At 34.7% G+C, this 18893-nt stretch overlaps 2 protein-coding genes across 3 annotated transcripts; one reads left to right on the top strand and one right to left on the bottom strand.

Moving 5' to 3' along the window:
* Positions 1-9186: 9186 nt before the first annotated feature.
* LOC105773429 (uncharacterized) lies at positions 9187-10915 on the top strand. Its single transcript, XM_012595335.2, has 3 exons — positions 9187-9494; positions 9650-10107; positions 10182-10915. Exons 1-3 carry the CDS (start codon positions 9342-9344, stop codon positions 10627-10629), a joined length of 1059 nt encoding a protein of 352 aa, XP_012450789.1. The 5' UTR covers positions 9187-9341; the 3' UTR covers positions 10630-10915.
* Positions 10916-10975: 60 nt separating this feature from the next.
* LOC105773428 (aldehyde dehydrogenase family 3 member H1) lies at positions 10976-17526 on the bottom strand. 2 transcript variants are annotated; one of them, XM_012595334.2, is made up of 10 exons: positions 17063-17526; positions 15190-15258; positions 14993-15089; positions 14691-14897; positions 13556-13671; positions 13374-13478; positions 13123-13295; positions 12945-13035; positions 12389-12538; positions 10976-11426 (listed from the first exon to the last, which is right to left on the bottom strand). In XM_012595334.2, the coding sequence occupies exons 1-10, from the start codon at positions 17285-17287 to the stop codon at positions 11187-11189; spliced, it is 1473 nt and encodes a 490-aa protein (XP_012450788.1). In that variant the 5' UTR covers positions 17288-17526; the 3' UTR covers positions 10976-11186. The 2 variants fall into 2 exon arrangements, with proteins under 2 accessions (XP_012450788.1, XP_012450787.1); XM_012595333.1 differs by having other exon boundaries at positions 13123-13478.
* Positions 17527-18893: the final 1367 nt, after the last annotated feature.

Genomic DNA, 18893 nt, shown 5'->3' with positions numbered 1-18893 from the left:
CTTTCTTTCTCTATTTCTCTCTCTTTCCCATTCTTTTTTTTTTCTCTTTCTCCCAGCCATTCCCTTCTCTCCCCCAATTCCCCACCCAACTAAATAAATAATGATGGGTGTCAAATTATAGGCTAATGCCTAATATGTACTCCTCTCTTGTTGTGCACTGTATTAACAATTGGCGCGGTGAACGTGGACGACATAGCTTCACAATCCCAAAATGGCACCTCTGTTGACTAAACCAAACAGACCAATGACCCAGCCAACCAAGCCAACTCCCCCGCCCTTCCCAGCTCACCTATTCCACTTGTTCCAGAAGTCTCTACTAGCTTGAACACCACTTAAATTCCTCTCCCTTCTACCTTTGCAGAAATTTCTTTATAGTATGTGAATGCCTTTCTCTCCACATTAGAGCAATTAATAAAGGCTCTGAGGGATCCTCTAGCCTCCAACCCCACCAATCCTCCAGCTACTTCGACTCCACCAATTTCTACAACGCCTCATCGACTCCCTAAGTCATTTGATCACATAGTTCGTTGTTTGCATGAAATAGGAACCTGTCTCACAACTATGTCTCTCATCTAGCTGGACCAAGGTTCTCACCAGCAAGCATCAAGTCTACAGCCCTACGGTTCAAAAACCTAAGAGAAATTACGATGTCTAGGAGAACAATTTTTTTAGCAAGAGTGTTGTTTCAAGAAGCAGTAAGAACAATAGTGCATTCTTAAGCAAAGAAAAACTTAAGAATAAACGACTCATTATGGAGTTGAGAGCTGCACAGGAGGTCCCCAGACGAGAAAATTCAAAACATCAAGAAGATGAAGTTCAATCCTTACTCCGAAGAGATAATGAGCTTGGCAATTTGGAAGGCCTCCACAGGGTCGACCTTCCAGCAGCATCTCAACATTCTTAAGGCAACAACAACCTTTCCAGAGAAGATGTAACACCCCTAACCCATATTCGAAACCAAAACAGGGTTACGGAGCATTACTAGACTTATAACTTAAACAATCATACATTCCATATTCAATTATCATTCAAATCAAATGACATTCAAATACATTCATATCATCCCTAATACGAGCCCTTGAGGCCCCAAATAGACATTAAAAGTAGTTCGGGACTAAACTGAGTACTCAAGGAATTTTTAGAAAAATATTGAATTTTTTTCATAGTGTAGGGGACATACGCCCGTGTCTCAGGCCGTGTGGGCATTCGAAATAGGGACGCACAGTCGTGTTCCATCCCGTGTCTGACCCCGTGTAACTCACTAACTTGGGTCACACGGCCAACCCACACGCCCGTGTACCCTTTGAAATGGCCTCACACGCCCGTGTGCCAGGCCGTGTGAAAACTGGAGGGTATACTGACTTGTGCCACACGACCAAGCTACACGCCCGTGTGCTAGGCTGTGTGAAGCTACTGACTTGATTTCTAAAAAAGTATCAGGGGACACACGGCTGTGCCACCTGGCCGTGTGTTACACACGACTGAGACACACGCCCATGTCTCTGCCCATGTGGACAAAAATAGGTCATTTTCCAAGCCATATTTCTCACCCAATGTGGTACCAACCTGAACTCAATAATGCACATACAACCATGGCACAAATAAGCATTCAAAACCAACCGATATCAAGTTTATAACATGTAATATCCACACATACAACATGATATCCATAAGCACATTCATTTGACCACTTTAACACATATCAAACATATTTCCAAAGTCTACCTAAATAGTCAAATACATATATGAGACATTGTAGCTAAAACTTAGCATGCATACTCATCTAAATTCCAACCATTTAGTGCCAAAACACAATTTCACAAGCAAGGCATTCATATAGCAATTATACACCACGTATCATAAGGCCATTTATGCATATATATACCAAAATACATGACCACCTTACAAGCCAATTCAAATAGCTTAAACTCAACAAGACATATATGACACATTAGCCAAAATACCTATACATGCCATTTAACCAAAATATAAAGTCCAAAGTACCAAAATAAGAGTTTGACAGTGTGACACAAATCTTCGACGACTTCTAAACCGAGCGAGCTTCCGAAGCACTATAAAACATGAAAAATAAACGGAGTAAGCAATTAAGCTTAGTAAGTTCATAAAACATAGAATAAAACTTACCGTTTAACCATAAATTTAGGTAAATAACTCAAAGCATAACTCAATTCAATTTGGCCAAAGCCTATCACATAACCATTCACCAAGTTAGCTATGTATACACATAAAAATCGAGAATCATGTATAAATTCAACAATTATTAAAATTCCAAGTACATGTAACATCTCTAACGTATATCCGTATATCATATATATAAAAATCATCTCCATGTAAATACCTGTATTAGTTCGTATCGAACTTATATAATCTCGTAATAACACTATACCCGTTGAACCACTTAGAATTTCGTTAGATACACAGGTAGTACACACGAGGTGTACTGAACTATAATCTGTCAATTCCTATACATGTAGGCTCATACGAGCGATAAACGGTAAGCTTCTCCGAGCTGAATATCGGTAAGTTCTTACGAGCTGTAAATCGGTGAGCTCATACAAGCTGCGGTGAGTCCGCAACACATACAGGACCTCAACCAAAACGGTAACCCTAATGACATGTCATTTGTATTCTACGAATTCCTAAAGTTCAAATGGGCCTCGGTATTCTTCATACATCATCGGTTATGTGCTCGATAATTATACATAATAATTAAACTAATCACATACATATATATATTTCAATCAAAACATATAATTACGCAATATATTTACATGAACTTACCTCAAACTCAAACGGAGAATACGATCGTTTAGTCAACGACTTTATCTTTTCCCCGATTTAGTTCTAAATGTTTCTTTTCTTGATCTATATAATCAAATTTAACTCATTTAATCATATTTCTAATCAATTCAATCCAAATTTCATGTTACGACAAAATTACCATTTTGCCCCTAAAATTTAACTTCTTTACAATTTAGTCCCTAGGCTCGTAAAATTGAAATTCATGAAATTTCACTACACCCAAGCCTAGCCAAATATCCTATGTGCTCATAGCATCCCATACATATCACAAATTCACACATTTAACACACAATTTTCACAATTTTCCAATTAACCCCTAATTGGTAATTTCATTAAAACTCACTTAACAAAAGTTGTTTAATTAACAAGGATTCATTTTCTTCCATTAAACTTCAAGAACAAAAAGAATTCTCTCATGTCAAAACCCTAGACTTTCAACCATTTTGCAAATTAATCCTCTAATTATCTAGGTTAAGCAACAACGATTCTAAAGACATAAAAATCAACAAAAACGAACATCAAATTCACTTACATGCAAGGGGTTTATGTCGCTGAAATTTTAAGGTCTCCAATGGCTCTAAGTTGCTAAAATTTTTGGTGGAAAATGCATGAGGAATATTGCCATTTGTTTTGTTTTGTTTTATTTAATTTACTTTTAATTACCTAATTACCATTTTACCCTTACCTAACTTTAAAAATTACTCAATTAGCAAGCCATGCACATCCACTAACTCATTTAATGGTCTAATTACCATATAAGGACCTCCACTTTAAAGTTCTATAGCTATTTAACACTTTTAGCTAATAGAACACAACTTTTGCACTTTACGCGATTTAGTCCTTTTTCACAAATTGAGCATACAAACGATAAAATTTCTTAACGAAATTTTTATGCAATAATAATATTATGTTTTAGACCACAAAATAATATTAAAATAAATTTTATGACCTCGAATTTGTGGTCCCAAAACCATTGTTCTGATTTCACTAAAAACAGGTCGTTACAGAAGAATAACTCAAAGATTTCAGGGTAAAGCTAATGCAAGAAATGAAAGGAGTAAAAACAAACGAATCTATATAGAATTACTCCAATGAACCGTTGGCACATAAATTTTTGAAAAACCACATCTCCAACTCTTTCAAGTTTTTGAAGTTCCTATATAACAGGTTAGGGAATCCAAAAGACCACCTAGCCTGATATAACAATCACATGAATATATTGGGGGCATCTGATGAAGTGAAGTGCATAGCCTTCTCCATGACTCTCTCGCACACGGCCCGACAGTGGTACTTGCCATTACCTTGAGGATCAATCTATTCCTTTGAACAACTAGTCAAGTAGTTCATGAGTCATTTCCTGGCCAACAAAACACTCCAACAGTCCCTGAAATACTTGATGACTATTCGTTAAAGAGCGAATAAGCCCTTCTATGATTATGTCAATTGATCTAGTGTGGCCACCACGGTCACGAAAGGAGTCATTGGTGAATGGGCAATTCAGGCTTTCATTGCAGGGACCTTTCACCAGCAGCTAAGGTACATTATTATTGAGAATACTCTGGCCAATCCCTCTTATCTATATGAAATGGTGCACAAGTTTTAAGAAGAATATGAAGTTGGAAAAATCATTGCTGATTCCTCCATACAACATCTCTCCAAAGCAACTGTTCGCGAAGATCGCCTCTTAAGAGATTTCAAGGCTACTAGCAGCCAAGGACCAATTCAAAGATAGGCAGATGTTGGCATGGACATTATAACTAATCAAGACAAAGAAACAGTCAACAGATGAACAATGTTTATACTATAGACCGCCAAGGACCCATCTACAGTTATAAAGGGCCAGGATCAACGACTCAACTACTCTGATCAGGTAGAAAGCCAACAACTTTAATCATCATTGCAAATATTTCAATGTTTGAGGACAATAGATTGAGCAATGTGTGTATTTGAAGAATTCCATTAAAACTGCAATCTGAAAGTGCATCTTAAGTAATTTTTAGCTCAGGGCCCCTATCAGATGAACAAGGATCAAGACAGAAGAGCGAGACCATCAGGATCGGAAAGCAATGGTAGGGGGAAGAAGCCATTCAAGGGAATTATAGATGTTTTAATAGGAGGTAAGCACATGGAATAGGTCTTATCAAACTCAAAGTAGAAGGCCCATATGAGGAGTGTCTTGCCGGTTTCAGCCACAATAAAAAAGCCCAAACCTTTTCCATGGAGATGACCCTTTGGTGATCTCAACCAATATCTCCTGATTCCAAGTCAAGACTGTCATGAAGTGTTCAAGCATGTTTTTGAATTTAGTTGAGGGATTCATGGGTGTAGTAATTAGAAATAGTATTTTTGTTAAGTGATTTTAGTAATTGTTAAAGTATAAGGACTTTGTGTAAATTCCAAAAATTTAAGGAATAGTTATAAAAGCATAGTTAATTTAGACTGTAATAAGTCCCTAGAATATTCAGTCATCTAGATCAAGGAACTCGTCAACCGAAATTGAACTGAAAAAAATCCAAAGTCTCGGATTAGCTGTTGACGTTGTTTTACGACCGTTTCAATTTAGGTAAATTCGTAGTCCTTGAACTCAAACTCTATTATTTATTTAAACAATTTAATTATTACTTTGATATCTTAATTATATTTATTTATATATGCAAATGCTTGAATTATGAAATGAGGAAAATGTGGATTATGAAATTACGTATGTAATTGTCGGTTATATCTGACAAGCGCTGGGCGTAAATCATTGTCGGTTTATCCAACTAGGGCTGGGCATACATTTGATATCGTCAGTTTATTCGACTAGCACTGGGTGCAAATCATTGTCGGTCTATCCGATCAGTGTTGGACACACATTCGATATCGTCAATTTATCTGACTAGCGCTGGGCGCAAAACATTGTCGGTTTATCTGACTAGTGCAGGGCACACCTATCACCAATTTGTCCGACTAGCGTTGGGCGCAAAACATTGTCAGTTTATTCAACTAGTGCAATGACACCTATTGTCGGTTTATTCAACTAGCACGGGGCACAAAAAAATGTTAAAATTTATTCGTCAGGCACCAGGTGCCAGTAACAAGATAATCTATATTGATGATGCATAATTGATTCATTAAAGAAGGTTGGTAAATAAGGGATATGATGAAATGAGTATGGAACGTTCATAAGGAATCTTATGGTAAACTATGTGAAAATAAACATTACATGTTATGGATTTTGAATTTGTAGTTATTGAATATGTGTATAATCTTGGAGATTAATGTGATTTACTCAATATATGATTTATTTTTTGGGTATGCAGTTAGGTACTTATCTTGATTGTTGACTCAGTATCTAGCGATAATCCCGAACTCAACGTTGGTGAAGTATTCTTTTTGGTGTCTTAGCATGTACCTAGGATGTTAATGTTTAGATAAATGGTCTTTTGGTATATAGTTGAACTTAGTGAAAGTTACTTGTATTGGATGTTGTCAAGTTAACATTTATTCGATATTTTGCCTTAAGATAATGCTTGTATAAAGATATGGTTAAATAAAAGTAAGTTTTATGAGATTGACTCTTTAGATGTATATATTATAGGTTAAGTGATTTTGTATTGAGATAAATTGGATTGATAGTTATTGATGTTTAGGTGTATCTATGTTTTTTTTGTGGAAGATATTGCATATGGTTGATGTTTTATGTTATTTGGAATTGGCTCTTTTAGGAAGTAAATGATTTAATTCTTTTTGTTTGAGTTGAAATATGGTAGGATATGGTAATTAAAATTTATGATTCTTAATTGTGGTGTAAGTTAAATGTAGGATTTGATTAATGTTGAATGTTTTTGTATGTGATGATTAAAATGTGGTGTCAATAAGGGCACATTGTTTAGGCACTTAGATTGTATGAAATTGACATGTTTTGAGTTGTTTTAAAGTGTATTTGATGATGTTTAGAGGATGGTTTTAGGCTTAACTTGTTAACCAAGACATGTGTGGTAATTGCCTTATTTTAGAAGCAATTGTGATACACACGGCCTGGGACACGAGCTGCCACACTACCGTGTGTCTTATTGCCTTTAGGTTCAGGTTTCACATGGTCTGGCACAGGACCTGTGACACAGCCGTGTGTCTTCAAACAGTTTGTCATACGGTCTAAGACACGGCCGTGTGACCTTAATTCGAATATACACACGGGAGGACACACGGGCTGGGACATGGCTGTGTTTCTGGACTTCGAATGTCCACATGATCTAGGCTGTGAGCCTGTGACACACGGCCTGGCCACACAGCTGTGTGTCCCTTGTTTTCAAAATTTTTAACTTTATCCAAATTTTTCTATTTTGTTTCAATTTGACCCCAGAATGTTTCCAAACTATTTTTAGGACCTCGTAATCTCAGTTTAAGGCCGGTAAGTGTATGTTTGCTATAAATGGAATGTGATTTGATTATTTGTAATTATAATTGAATATTTGTAAGTTAGTAATGTTAAATGTTTAAAATGTTATCATGATACTTTGTGACCCAAATTTGGTGACAGAGACGGGTTAGAGGTGTTACAGAAAAAATTACATGTTTACTATAATATGGGCACATTTCTCAACAAAAGTGCCATGACTAATGTCCCCATTTTATACCATTACATGAGTTACTCATGTCAAGCTTTAGTCTAATGAACTTGTCATATGCGTGTTAGTCTCATAGGATATCCATAATCCCTTTAGGTTAAATTTATTTACCTAATAAGATCCATTTGATTTCATGGTCATCGTTGTATCCTCAACAATGAAAATGATCATTACTCATAGTAGTAATGATAAAATCAATTGTCCCATACAAATGACCTATTATAATGTTCCAATTTCATAATTCATACAATGTTAATGAGAGGATACCATTTAATCATTATCTAGCTATGATTTCACTATTGTAAGTGTAGTCATATCATGCATAAGTCATGAACCCAACATTCCAACTTTGAACCCACTAAGATGAAAGCACAAGTTTTCAATATATCAAAACACATGGTCATCCACTTACTTAAGATTTAGGTAAGTCACATCATGTATGTCACAAATGAATAAATCCATAAATAGATCTAGGATGAATTCAACTTGGATCTTGTTTGATGTATTGTCAATCCAAACAATCACATCTATGTTTCTATTTTTGAGAGTCAATCCAACTCTAATAGACATAAAAAGTTATCTCCCTAACTGGACTTATAGATAGCATAATAGTCTCACATTATTTGAATCATTTGCTTAATGTGATTCAATGGACTGTGAACAATTTAGATTACCTACTAATATATTTTATTATAATTCATCTATATAATGCAATTTAATACTAAATAAGCCTTAGGTAATCAAGTAATCAATATTTGCTTATACATTTTACTTTTCATAAAACCATTGAGATCAATCTAACATAGAGATAATGAATGATATTTGTTTATTTTCATAAATAATCATTTTGATCATTTCAATAATTTGTCCAATATTAAGACATAATAAACATTACATACCCCACTTTAGAAGAACAAACCACTTAAAACCCAAACTCAAACTCCCAAGACCGAATGAAAACACTAAAAGATCAAATCGCAACAACAACCATTATACCAACGTCAAAAAGACATCAATCAACAAAATGCTTCAACCATTTAGACATGAGGAGCATTATCCGCAAATGGTGTTGCCATAGCTACAAACACCCTTCTAGAAGATGCAAGCTTTGAGAAAAGAATTGCAATCTCTTTGTAAAACTAGGTATGATGATGTGGGATGAACCTCTTATTTTAATTATCCTTTAGCTCCTCGATAACTGTGAAATACATACCGCCACCAAAAAAAAAACTTATGCCGGTACTAGAGATCCAAGTGACCACATTGTGCAATACAATAATTATACAAAAAACTTGGGTGCCACAGATGCACTCTAACGTAGAATTTTCTTGATGACAAAAACATGCATAAAATTAATATTTAGATTGATCCCTAAACTAAAACCAATACAATTTAGAAGGAACATGATATACTCTCATTTATTTGTAAGCTTTCATATATTGACAAATTTTTCTCCGCTATGAAAACCATGCAAAAGATTTAGATTTGGTTTTTTGCTGTTAGATATTTTGATAGAAAAACAACCGAGTGGGGCTAGAGGATTAGGATATGTGTAATATGACATAAAAAAGAAAATGTGACGTGGATCAGTTCAATTGGATAAGTAGTGGAGAAGGTGTATCTAATAATTTGGTCGACTTTGATGATTAAAATTTGGGACACGTTATTGTTTGTTATGGAAGATTTATCTTACGTTATATAGGCTCTCTAATCTATTAGTCACAGCGTTTGCTAAATAAAGACAGGAGAAAATATCCCCCGGCTTAAATATTTGACAAATTATCCAAGCAATTTTCTGGTGTTGGGTTTATGGTCTAACTCTATCCATCTAATCCTCTTCTTTCTTCTTGCTGCCTTCGCCTGCCTTTCATTGTTTTTTTTTTGGGGGGGTTTTGGTTGTTGTGTCCCATGGTAAATCATCTGAACCAAGAACCTGTCCCCATTTTTAATCAAAAGAAGAAAGGTTTCAGTTTACGGGGGATTACCAGAGTCTTACGATCATGGCGATTTCGTCTTAAGAAATCCTCCTCTTCCGACCAACCCATATACCAACCTTCCCAGGTATACCTCTACGTTAAATCTCCATGCATGCAATGCAATGTGATGCAATAATAATATGTAAATGTCTAAACAATAATTTGGAAATTATGAAAATTTGGTGATTCTTTGAATCCTCATTTGGGTTGTAAACGTGAGAGAAACTTTTCATGTTGTAGGGCTCTCCAGATGAGAATGGAGGTGGACAAAAAATTCTCCGAGTTAGCAGCTGGACAAGCGATAGCGATGGGTCGAGATCCGAAGGTCGGAGTTCTAAAGGTTTTTTCAAGTATCGAAGCATGGACGCATGCTTTTCTCGCCAAGATTCTACAAACTCAAAGGGTGCAAGCAAGAGGAGCCGCAGCCCCAGCCCCAGCCACAGCCCCAGCCCCAAGCCTTCCTCACAGAATAAGGAGGGAAGCCTGAGAAGAAGCACAACAACAGATAGAAATGGCTTATTTGAGCCCCTGTCAGGAAGCACGAGTCGCCCGAATGGTAACCCCATCATGTTCTCAAACTCAACAGGGGTGGTGAAACCACCACCAATTGAGAAGCAACTCGAATGCACGCTTGAAGATTTGTGCTATGGATGTACCGAGAAGATAAAGATCAAAAGGGACGTTATTACAGAATCCGGGTTTGTAATCCGAAAAACATTACCTTAACCATCGTCTTGACTGAATTAATTGATGATCTGTTTATGATCTGCAGGCAAAGAGTTGAACATAAGGAGATGTTATCAATAAACGTGGAGCCGGGATGGAAGAAAGGAACAAAGATTACATTTGAAGGAATGGGAAATGAAGTACCTCGATTATATGCAGCTGACGTCACATTCGTTATTGCCGAGAAACAACATCCTGTCTTCGGAAGAGACGGTGATGATTTGGAGTTAACGATTGAAATTCCTCTGGTGAAAGCTCTAACAGGTTGCTGCCTTCCCATACCTTTACTGGGTGGGGAGAAAATGGAACTGAAAATAGATGAAATCATTCACCCTGGATATGAAAAGATAATCACAGGCCAGGGCATGCCAACCACAAAAGAAGCCGCAAGCAGAGGTAACTTAAAAGTTAGATTCCTGATTAACTTCCCAACGGAGCTCACAGATGAACAACGAGCCACCGCAGTTAGAATTTTAGGGGATTCTTCTTCATGAATGTGGTTTTAGTTTCTTTAGGAGTCTCAGAATTTGTTTTACTTGTGGATATGTTTCTTGCAACAGTATTTCAGACTTCCCTTCATTGTAAAATGTAATGTCAGGTGCTTCGCAGATACTTCAACAAGGAATATATCACCTGCTCATTACCAGTCAGCTAAAATCAAACCATTTTTAACATTTTCATAAATGTAATGGGACCTGGCAGAATAACATTCCAATATGATGCCACTTACAATACCTGTTAGACATGTAAATGTAATGGTACCTTTCAAACTGGAACAAAGCATGTTAGTTCTGCAGTAAACAAAACCACCTCAGGCAAGGTTATCATCAAATCAACACATTTTTACAATGTTGAACTGCATCAGTGCCAATTCATTCGTATAAAATGATTCTCAAATCATCACATTGATTTTAAGCGAAAAAAGAAAACTATACAACCGTAGTCTTTAAACAGACTTACATGCTTGAAAATATATTGAAATCAGTAAATTGCATAACGTGAAAAAAATAATAAAAAGTTACAACAGAGATAGCCACATAGGTTTTCTCTTTTAAGCCTTAGACCATCCCATCAAAGCACGGATTATGCCTAATATGCTACCACCAAGAAGAGCCTTTAGTAACCCGAGCTTTCCATCCGTGTACGGTGGGTATCTTAGAGGTGCATCACCAGCAAAACTTCTATAAAGAACAGCCTTCTTATGGCTAAAAGTGTCAAAGGAGAATTTCCCATGGTACGCACCCATTCCACTGTCCCCGACTCCTCCAAATGGCAAAGTGGGCTCAGCAAGCTGAAAACGATATCAGGTGTGTATCACATATACTTCTAATGTTCAATAAGCATGCGAAAATGAATTTAGAGAAGTTCTTTCTTTTGAAAAATAGGAGCAACTATGTATTTTTCAGCATTTGTTAAAAACAAAAGGAACATGGCATATTCTTTTTGGTGGGGAACAGTATGAACTTGTCAGAAAGAAAGCAAAAGAACACATCAAAATCCATGTAGTGTCTTAAAATGTAGTACAATGGGCAAATAACCATGGTCAAGTTGGCGTTTATAAAACAGTATGAACATATTAGAAAGAAACAAAAGGAGCATATGCTTCCTACATATCCATGTAGGGAAGCAAAAAATGAATAAAAATTCCACAAAAGATATATTTGATTATTTCAAATAGCAACATGTATCCGAGAGCACCAAAATGGTGTATTATACTGAAGGATAAGATTACCAAAAGAAGCAAGCATCCATGAAGCAATGCTTTTGTGATACTAGTGCAGAGGGCCCTACACACAAGATTATAAGAGCAGCAAACAAAGTAGGATTCTTCACCTATTTTTAAATTTTTAAAAAAATTATCTACCAATAATTTACTTAGATGATTATGTTTTTTCCCCTGCTAAATTTATTCTAGAAATTCTTTGTGACTGAATAATCTCAAAGGAGGTAGTACAAATTGCTGTCACCAATGACTTGAAAGTCCCTAGTGACATTCTTCCAGAGATTCTCATAATAAGAACTATAACTCATTAAAAAAATTGTTTGTCAAAACCTAATTTGACATTATGTTTTTTGATATACCAATTTGACCATCAGAAGGCACTCCATATGCTCTCATTAGTCAAATTTTAAGGGATGGTTTGCAACCTAGCCATGGAGATTATCAGCACTTTAGAAGGTAAATGCATGCAAATGTAACTTGTCTAATGCACACATGGCCACATTGATCCCAAAAGTTCAAAGTATACTTACATGTACAGTAGTATCATTGATAACCAAACCCCCTGCAGAGACTTTTTCAACAAATTTCTCTTTCAGCTTCTTGTTATTGGTAAACATATATGCTGCTAGTGGTTTTGCTCCAGAAGTTATCAGATCAAAGCTGTCTTCCACTTTGTCAATCTGTTATAAAACCAACCACAAGAAAAGCAAGGTATAAATTAAATTTCCCAGATTAGTATAAATTCTGCCAGTCCTTTCTTTCTATAAAGAAAAATCATAAGCAAGTTGCTACAACCACAAGCATATCTCATTGTTTGCATGTAGATGGAAATGGAACTTTTCCCTCACAAGCTTTTCATAAATATATTGCTTAGTTATTACTTCATAAATTAAATTGCGAGTACAAGGGGAGCAGGTCTATCCTTCGTGTTCTATTTGATGAAGAGGATATACATTATTTTTGCTTAAGTAATAAGAAAGGCTTAGACTCTGGATTTTTCAAGCACAAATGCTACGCACAGAAACTTGGAAGAAAATTAAAAATAAATAGCAAAATTTTAACTGAATTGATGCTCTTAGCTCCTACCGTGATAATTGGAAGCAATGGACCAAATATCTCTTCATTCATGATCAGTGAATCTTGTGGGACATCAAGCAAGATAGTGGGAGCAATCTTCCTGCGCCATTAAAAGAAAAAAAATATTAACAGTGTTAAAATGCTCAGTTCACTTAAAAAGTGAAGCAAAACCCAGGTTAGAACTCACAAGTTCGATTTATCTCTTTCACCTCCATAGACAATCTTACTTGAAACCTTGTCCTCATCTAAAAGCTTTAGCAAACGGGCAAAGTGATTAGAATTCACTACGCGAGACAAGTCTTTTGACTCCAATGGATTTTTGCCATAAAATAGCTCCAATTCACATTTGAAAGAATCTACCTGCAGAATGAAAAGTGCTTGAGAAGAAAGATTGAAAAGAACTAGATTACAAATGTAAACATAAACAGGTAACCTTACCAACTCCACAGCATAATCCTTTGTTGTAATGATGTAGTCGGGAGAAATACAGGCTTGTCCATTATTACATCCCCACTTGCCCGCAATTATCCGCCTAGTTGCAACCTAAAAATACACACACAAAAAATGCCAGTAAGTTACAAAGAAAGCAGACATCATGGTAAAATAAACATTACCCTTACCTGTAAATTGATGCCTGAATCAACAATAACTGGACACTTTCCTCCAAGCTCCAAAACAACTGGTGTTAAGTGCTTTGCAGCAGCTGCCATCACAATGCGTGCAATTCTTCCATTGCCTAAAAATTCAAGGGTGTTTTGATTCATAATACTTCTTATCAGAAATGAAATAATAGAAATACTACATCATGACAATCCCTTATGCATCAATAATAACCATAAACTGAAACTTAGTACTTCTGGAAGAGCACTAAAATTTTTCCATATGATTTAATCCTTTTGAAAACACAATTTAAGGCATACCATCATTGAAGAGAATCCAAAAACAGCATATCACCACACCAGTATCTTTGTAAAGCATCAAATATATCTAATATGCTAAAGCGAAATCCTCTAAAACCATCTTCAGTTCTTTCCAGATCCTAAAGTAAGAAACTATAGAGCACCATTATGCCAGTTGTACATCCTTATTCCAACAAAATCTTGAGTAGTACAAGCATTGCAATTTTCAACAGTCTTTATCATGGTTAAACACATTAGCTTCAGCCAACCAAGGAACTATGTAACTTTCTAAATATCCCATTAAGGATTTGCTGTATTTTTATCTAATTAACTCGAGGAGGAATAAGATTCATGTTGAAGTGAGATTTCAATTATTAGAGCCCTGCTTAAAGCCCTAATGTTTCGTGCTTTTAAGTTCACTTGTCCCAAACCAGATAAAGGATAACGGTTGAGTATGTTGGCCTGGTATGTAGCAGCCAGTGTAAAAAGATAACCACAAACAATCAACATATATCCTAGAGAGGAAAAGGATTGCCAGGAGAATCTACAAATAGTGCTTATTAAGATAACCTCTTCAATGACAAAGGGGAATCATTTTAACTCATAAATTGTCGCCATCTGTCTCTTCTTCACTAGCACAATTTAAGAATTCAAATCCAATCCTTCCCAACTGTTTGGTAATAAGTATTAGAAAGCTACAATCTTGCACCATCTTTGATAGAAAACTTCTTGAAGCATGATGCACATATGAACCCTATAACCCTATAATCCAATTGTCCAAGTGTGCATCATTTTGACATAAAAGATCAAGCTAGAGGAGAAGGTAAATAGATGGTAAATGAAATGAACAAGATACCTGTATACATTATTTTGTCCCACTTTTGCTCGAGTAGTGCTGTTGTTTCAGGAACAGCCCCTTCAACAACCTTTATGCAAGAGCTATCCATGTAATTCGCTACCAGCTTTGCAAGCAATGATGCAGTGGCTGGAGAAATTTCTGATGGCTTTAAGACTATAGCATTACCAGCTGCAATAGCTCCAATAAATGGATCAAGAGACAGCACTGAAAGAAGAAATGCAATAATTAAAGATAAGAGGGGGCGAGAAAAAAAAGACAAAAGACAGTTCTGGACATGTCCTTAAGGATGTTCAACATACAGAAAGGATAGTTCCATGCTGAGATTACTAACACGACACCCAATGGCTCAGATACTATTTCAGCGGATGATGGAAATGTAGCCAATGAAGTTTTTGCCTGCAGAAAAGGGAAAGCTAATCATATTCAACTCTTTTAATGTCAAGAAGAATCCTTCATGAAAGCTTCCACCCAGCTGAGAGGTCTTGAAAAAGTTTACCTTTTCTGGCATCATCCAATGCTTCATTTTCTTCAGTGCCAATTTACAAGAGTTCTTTAGCATTGCTATCTGCAGAGTAAACCAAGCCAAAATCAGAGGAAGACCAAAAATTTAGTATTTCATTTGGGACTTACATAGAGAAGAACTATGGAAGTAAATTCAGGAGGCTAAGTTTAAACAACTAATATAGTGTTGCCTACTCCATGGTACCGTGTTTCAGAATAGCATGATGCTCCTAGATTTTAACAATCAGGTGTAGTCTAAAATGTCAACTACTAAGAATTATACAAATTTAACAAGAGAAGACAACTCCAGATAAAATTGTCTATGTGACAATATTTCAGTTCCTCCTGAACAAGTCATCTTAATAATTGTTTTTTATCAGTTAAAAGCCTAAAAACATATAGTAGGAAGCTAATCAAAGCACTTAATAAAAAAATGGACACTAAAACCGAGAAGAACCATTTAGGAAACCTAAATAAAGAATCTCCTTGTTGAACTTCATTAGCTATTAAATTAATCAACTTAAGCACAGAAAACCAACTTCAATGAAGATATAAGTTTAAGCACTTCGCTCAGATACTTTTGCTTTTAAACATGTAGCAAACAATTATCATTATAATCAGATAACTGCTGAAAGTTGAAATAACTCCTTAAATATTCTTTGGAATTGAAATAATCAATGTTCATCTAGATTTTAGATTCCCTATTATTCAGTGACTCTCACATTAATCCTTCACAAATCACAGTTATAATTATCCTTGGGGTTGACTATCTGTAATAGCCAAAACTCCAATCATCAAATTATGTTAAAAATAACAATAGATAGCAAGACATGTCTGTGTGTGTGTGTAACTATTCTCTTTCTTCCAGTTTTTATCCAGCTACTAAAGTAATTCCCTGCATTCATATTCAAGTTCAACTCCACTAGTTAAGGCTGAACTCAGCAATTATCCAACCCAAGCCAGAAAGTAATAATTCCAAAGAATCGTCGAAGTGGAACTTTCAACTTTCTGTAGGGAAAAAAAGGCTGAAAAAAAAAAGAAAACACCAAAAACGGATAGATTTTCTGGTTACAGTTACATCCTGTCGGTAAATATCCTGACAATGTCTGCTAGTTGGATTAGCAATAAATCTTGGAGTACTTGAGTTCTACCCGTTTAGAACTATCGAGTATTTAATGGCTAGCAATTATTTTCTAAATCCTGAAAATGACCAACCATTTCCGTGAGAGAAAAGCCAACTGTTTGCATGTCATAAATGCTACTTCTTTCCACCAAGATTTCAAGTGTGTCACGCATTTTTGAACTTCTAAAAACATTGCACACCAAAAATAAAAAACTTTAATTCCCAAAATTTCCCAATTGCGTGATTCATGAATTTCAGGATACCCACTTGAAAGTTAACGTGAAACAAGTTTTCACAAGAATTTATAATTAACACAAAGGATATCTATTTGTATGGGAAAAGAACAAACAGAGCCAATCAGCTTTAAACAATTGAAGCAAAAACAGCTTTAGAGACAAAAAAAGTAGTTGAAGTTCTTTATTAGGAACCAAATATGAACCATCAAATCTTTTATTCTAATTTCTGGAGACAAGTCGACTATCAATTAAAGTTTTTACTTGAACTTTAATTTAAAAAAACTCATAGTTGATTGGGCATCAAGTATCAGAAATAGCTGACTTTCAGCCGCCCCTTGACTCTGTACTAATACTATGATCCATAGTTCATGATATAACTCCACCGCCTTCTCATCAATTTTAAAATTTAATCAAATAAAAAACAATTCTAATCTAAAATCAATTTTTTTTTTTAAAAAAAATTATTGAAATAAATACTACAAATTAAAATGAAAAAAAAGTTATTTGACCTCGTAGATGGAGGATTCGAGTTCCGGCTTGGAAAGATCGTCGCGAAGAGCGGCGACAATTTGCGGCTCGTTCTCGTCCATCATTTTCAACATGGCTTTCAACTGAGTCCTTCTCCATTCGTAGTCTTTAGTCTTTCCCGCTACGAAGCTAGCTCTCAACTCCTGAACCACTTCCTTCGCGGAATCTATATCGAAAACCGCCTTCTTCTCCACTTCGCTCGCCATTATTATCCAAAAATAACGCTCAGAGAAAACAAATAACAAAACCGATATTAGATTCAAACTTTGAACTGGATGCTTATAGAAGAGGCGAGCAAAATAAAATTGACAATACTGATTGGCTTTCTTTTATTGAGATTTTCTTAAAGAATACGCAGGTGTCACGTTAAATGTAACGATACAGCCGCATCCATATATATATTTATCTATGGCGTTCCTTCGTCATTCGTCAACCCATTACCGAGAGTTATTTCACACGCGTAGAAATGAGCGCGTGCCTGATGGGCTCTCCCTTAATTTTATTCCGGCTATCTTGGACAAATAAAAAATTGACTTTTGGGTAATTTAAATTTACATAAATGAAGTGTGGTGGTGGCTGTTTTTGTCAAATTTGGGGGTATCCGCTAAAATCAAAATTCTACTGAAAGAAAACGAATTTGGCTGTTTTTTCACGTTTCTTCTCTATCTATACCGATGTGATGACTTTTATTCTTGTGAAGTGAAATTTCTTCATATTATAGGTATAACTTATTTGGTAAGTTATTTAAATTTTTATTTTTTAATTTATATTATTTATTGAATCATCTTAAAATTTTAAAATTTATTAATTTACCTAATAACTTATTTGGTAAGCTATTTATATTTTTATATTTTTTAATTAATATTATTTATCGAATTATTTTTAAAAAATAAATTTTATTAATTTTGTTGACGTGGTATTTCACACATTAGTAATTAGTTAATTTTTAATTAAAAATATTTTTTATAATTTTAATTTTTATATATTTTAATTTTAAAAATTAATTAATTGTTTATATAACATTTATATGGACGTCACGTTAGCAAATTTAATGACGTTAATTTCTCTATCTTTTGTTTGATTTGATAAACAACGTAAATTTAAAGGCTAAAAGAGCAAAAATAAATAAATAAATGGAAAGATAAAATGACTCTTTTTTTTTTTTTGTAAAGTTTGAGAGACAAAATGAATTAAGCTGATTTACAAGTAAAACAAACACCAACTTATTTAGGTAATGGTTAAAATATTATTATTTTACAAAATAAATTATATTGTTTTGAGATTAATACCATATTTGGTACTTATATTTTTATAAAATATCGATATGTTACTTATACTTTGAAAACATCTAATCTTGTACTGAACTATCAATATGTATTTTATTATAGTACATGTACTTTTATAAAATGTTTAATGTGGTATATGCTTTGAAAATGTCTCTGTGGTACGTAAATTATTAATGTGTTTTTTTATTATGATACATGTACTTTTATTAAATGTCCATGTAGTATTTGTACTTTGAAAATGTTCAATGTGGTACTTAAACTATCAATATGTGTCTTATCATGGTGCGTGTTAACATCGACAATGAATTACTAAATCAAACAATAAAAAATTCGCACGTAGAATTTTTTTTCAAATCATCAAGTAACATTATCTTAAAAACTAAAAAATAAATAAATTAAATTAAAACAAATAACTAAATATATTATTAATAATAAAAAGTAAATACTAAATTTACATAAAAGTATATTAAAAATTGATAAAAAATATTAAAAAGACATTTGTAAACATTGTCTGAAAATATTTAAA

The sequence above is a fragment of the Gossypium raimondii genome, chromosome 6 (assembly GCF_025698545.1).
Source record: "Gossypium raimondii isolate GPD5lz chromosome 6, ASM2569854v1, whole genome shotgun sequence".
NCBI lineage: Eukaryota > Viridiplantae > Streptophyta > Magnoliopsida > Malvales > Malvaceae > Gossypium > Gossypium raimondii.
Note: the sequence above shows the minus strand (reverse complement) of the source record. Positions and strands in the feature narration are given on the sequence as shown.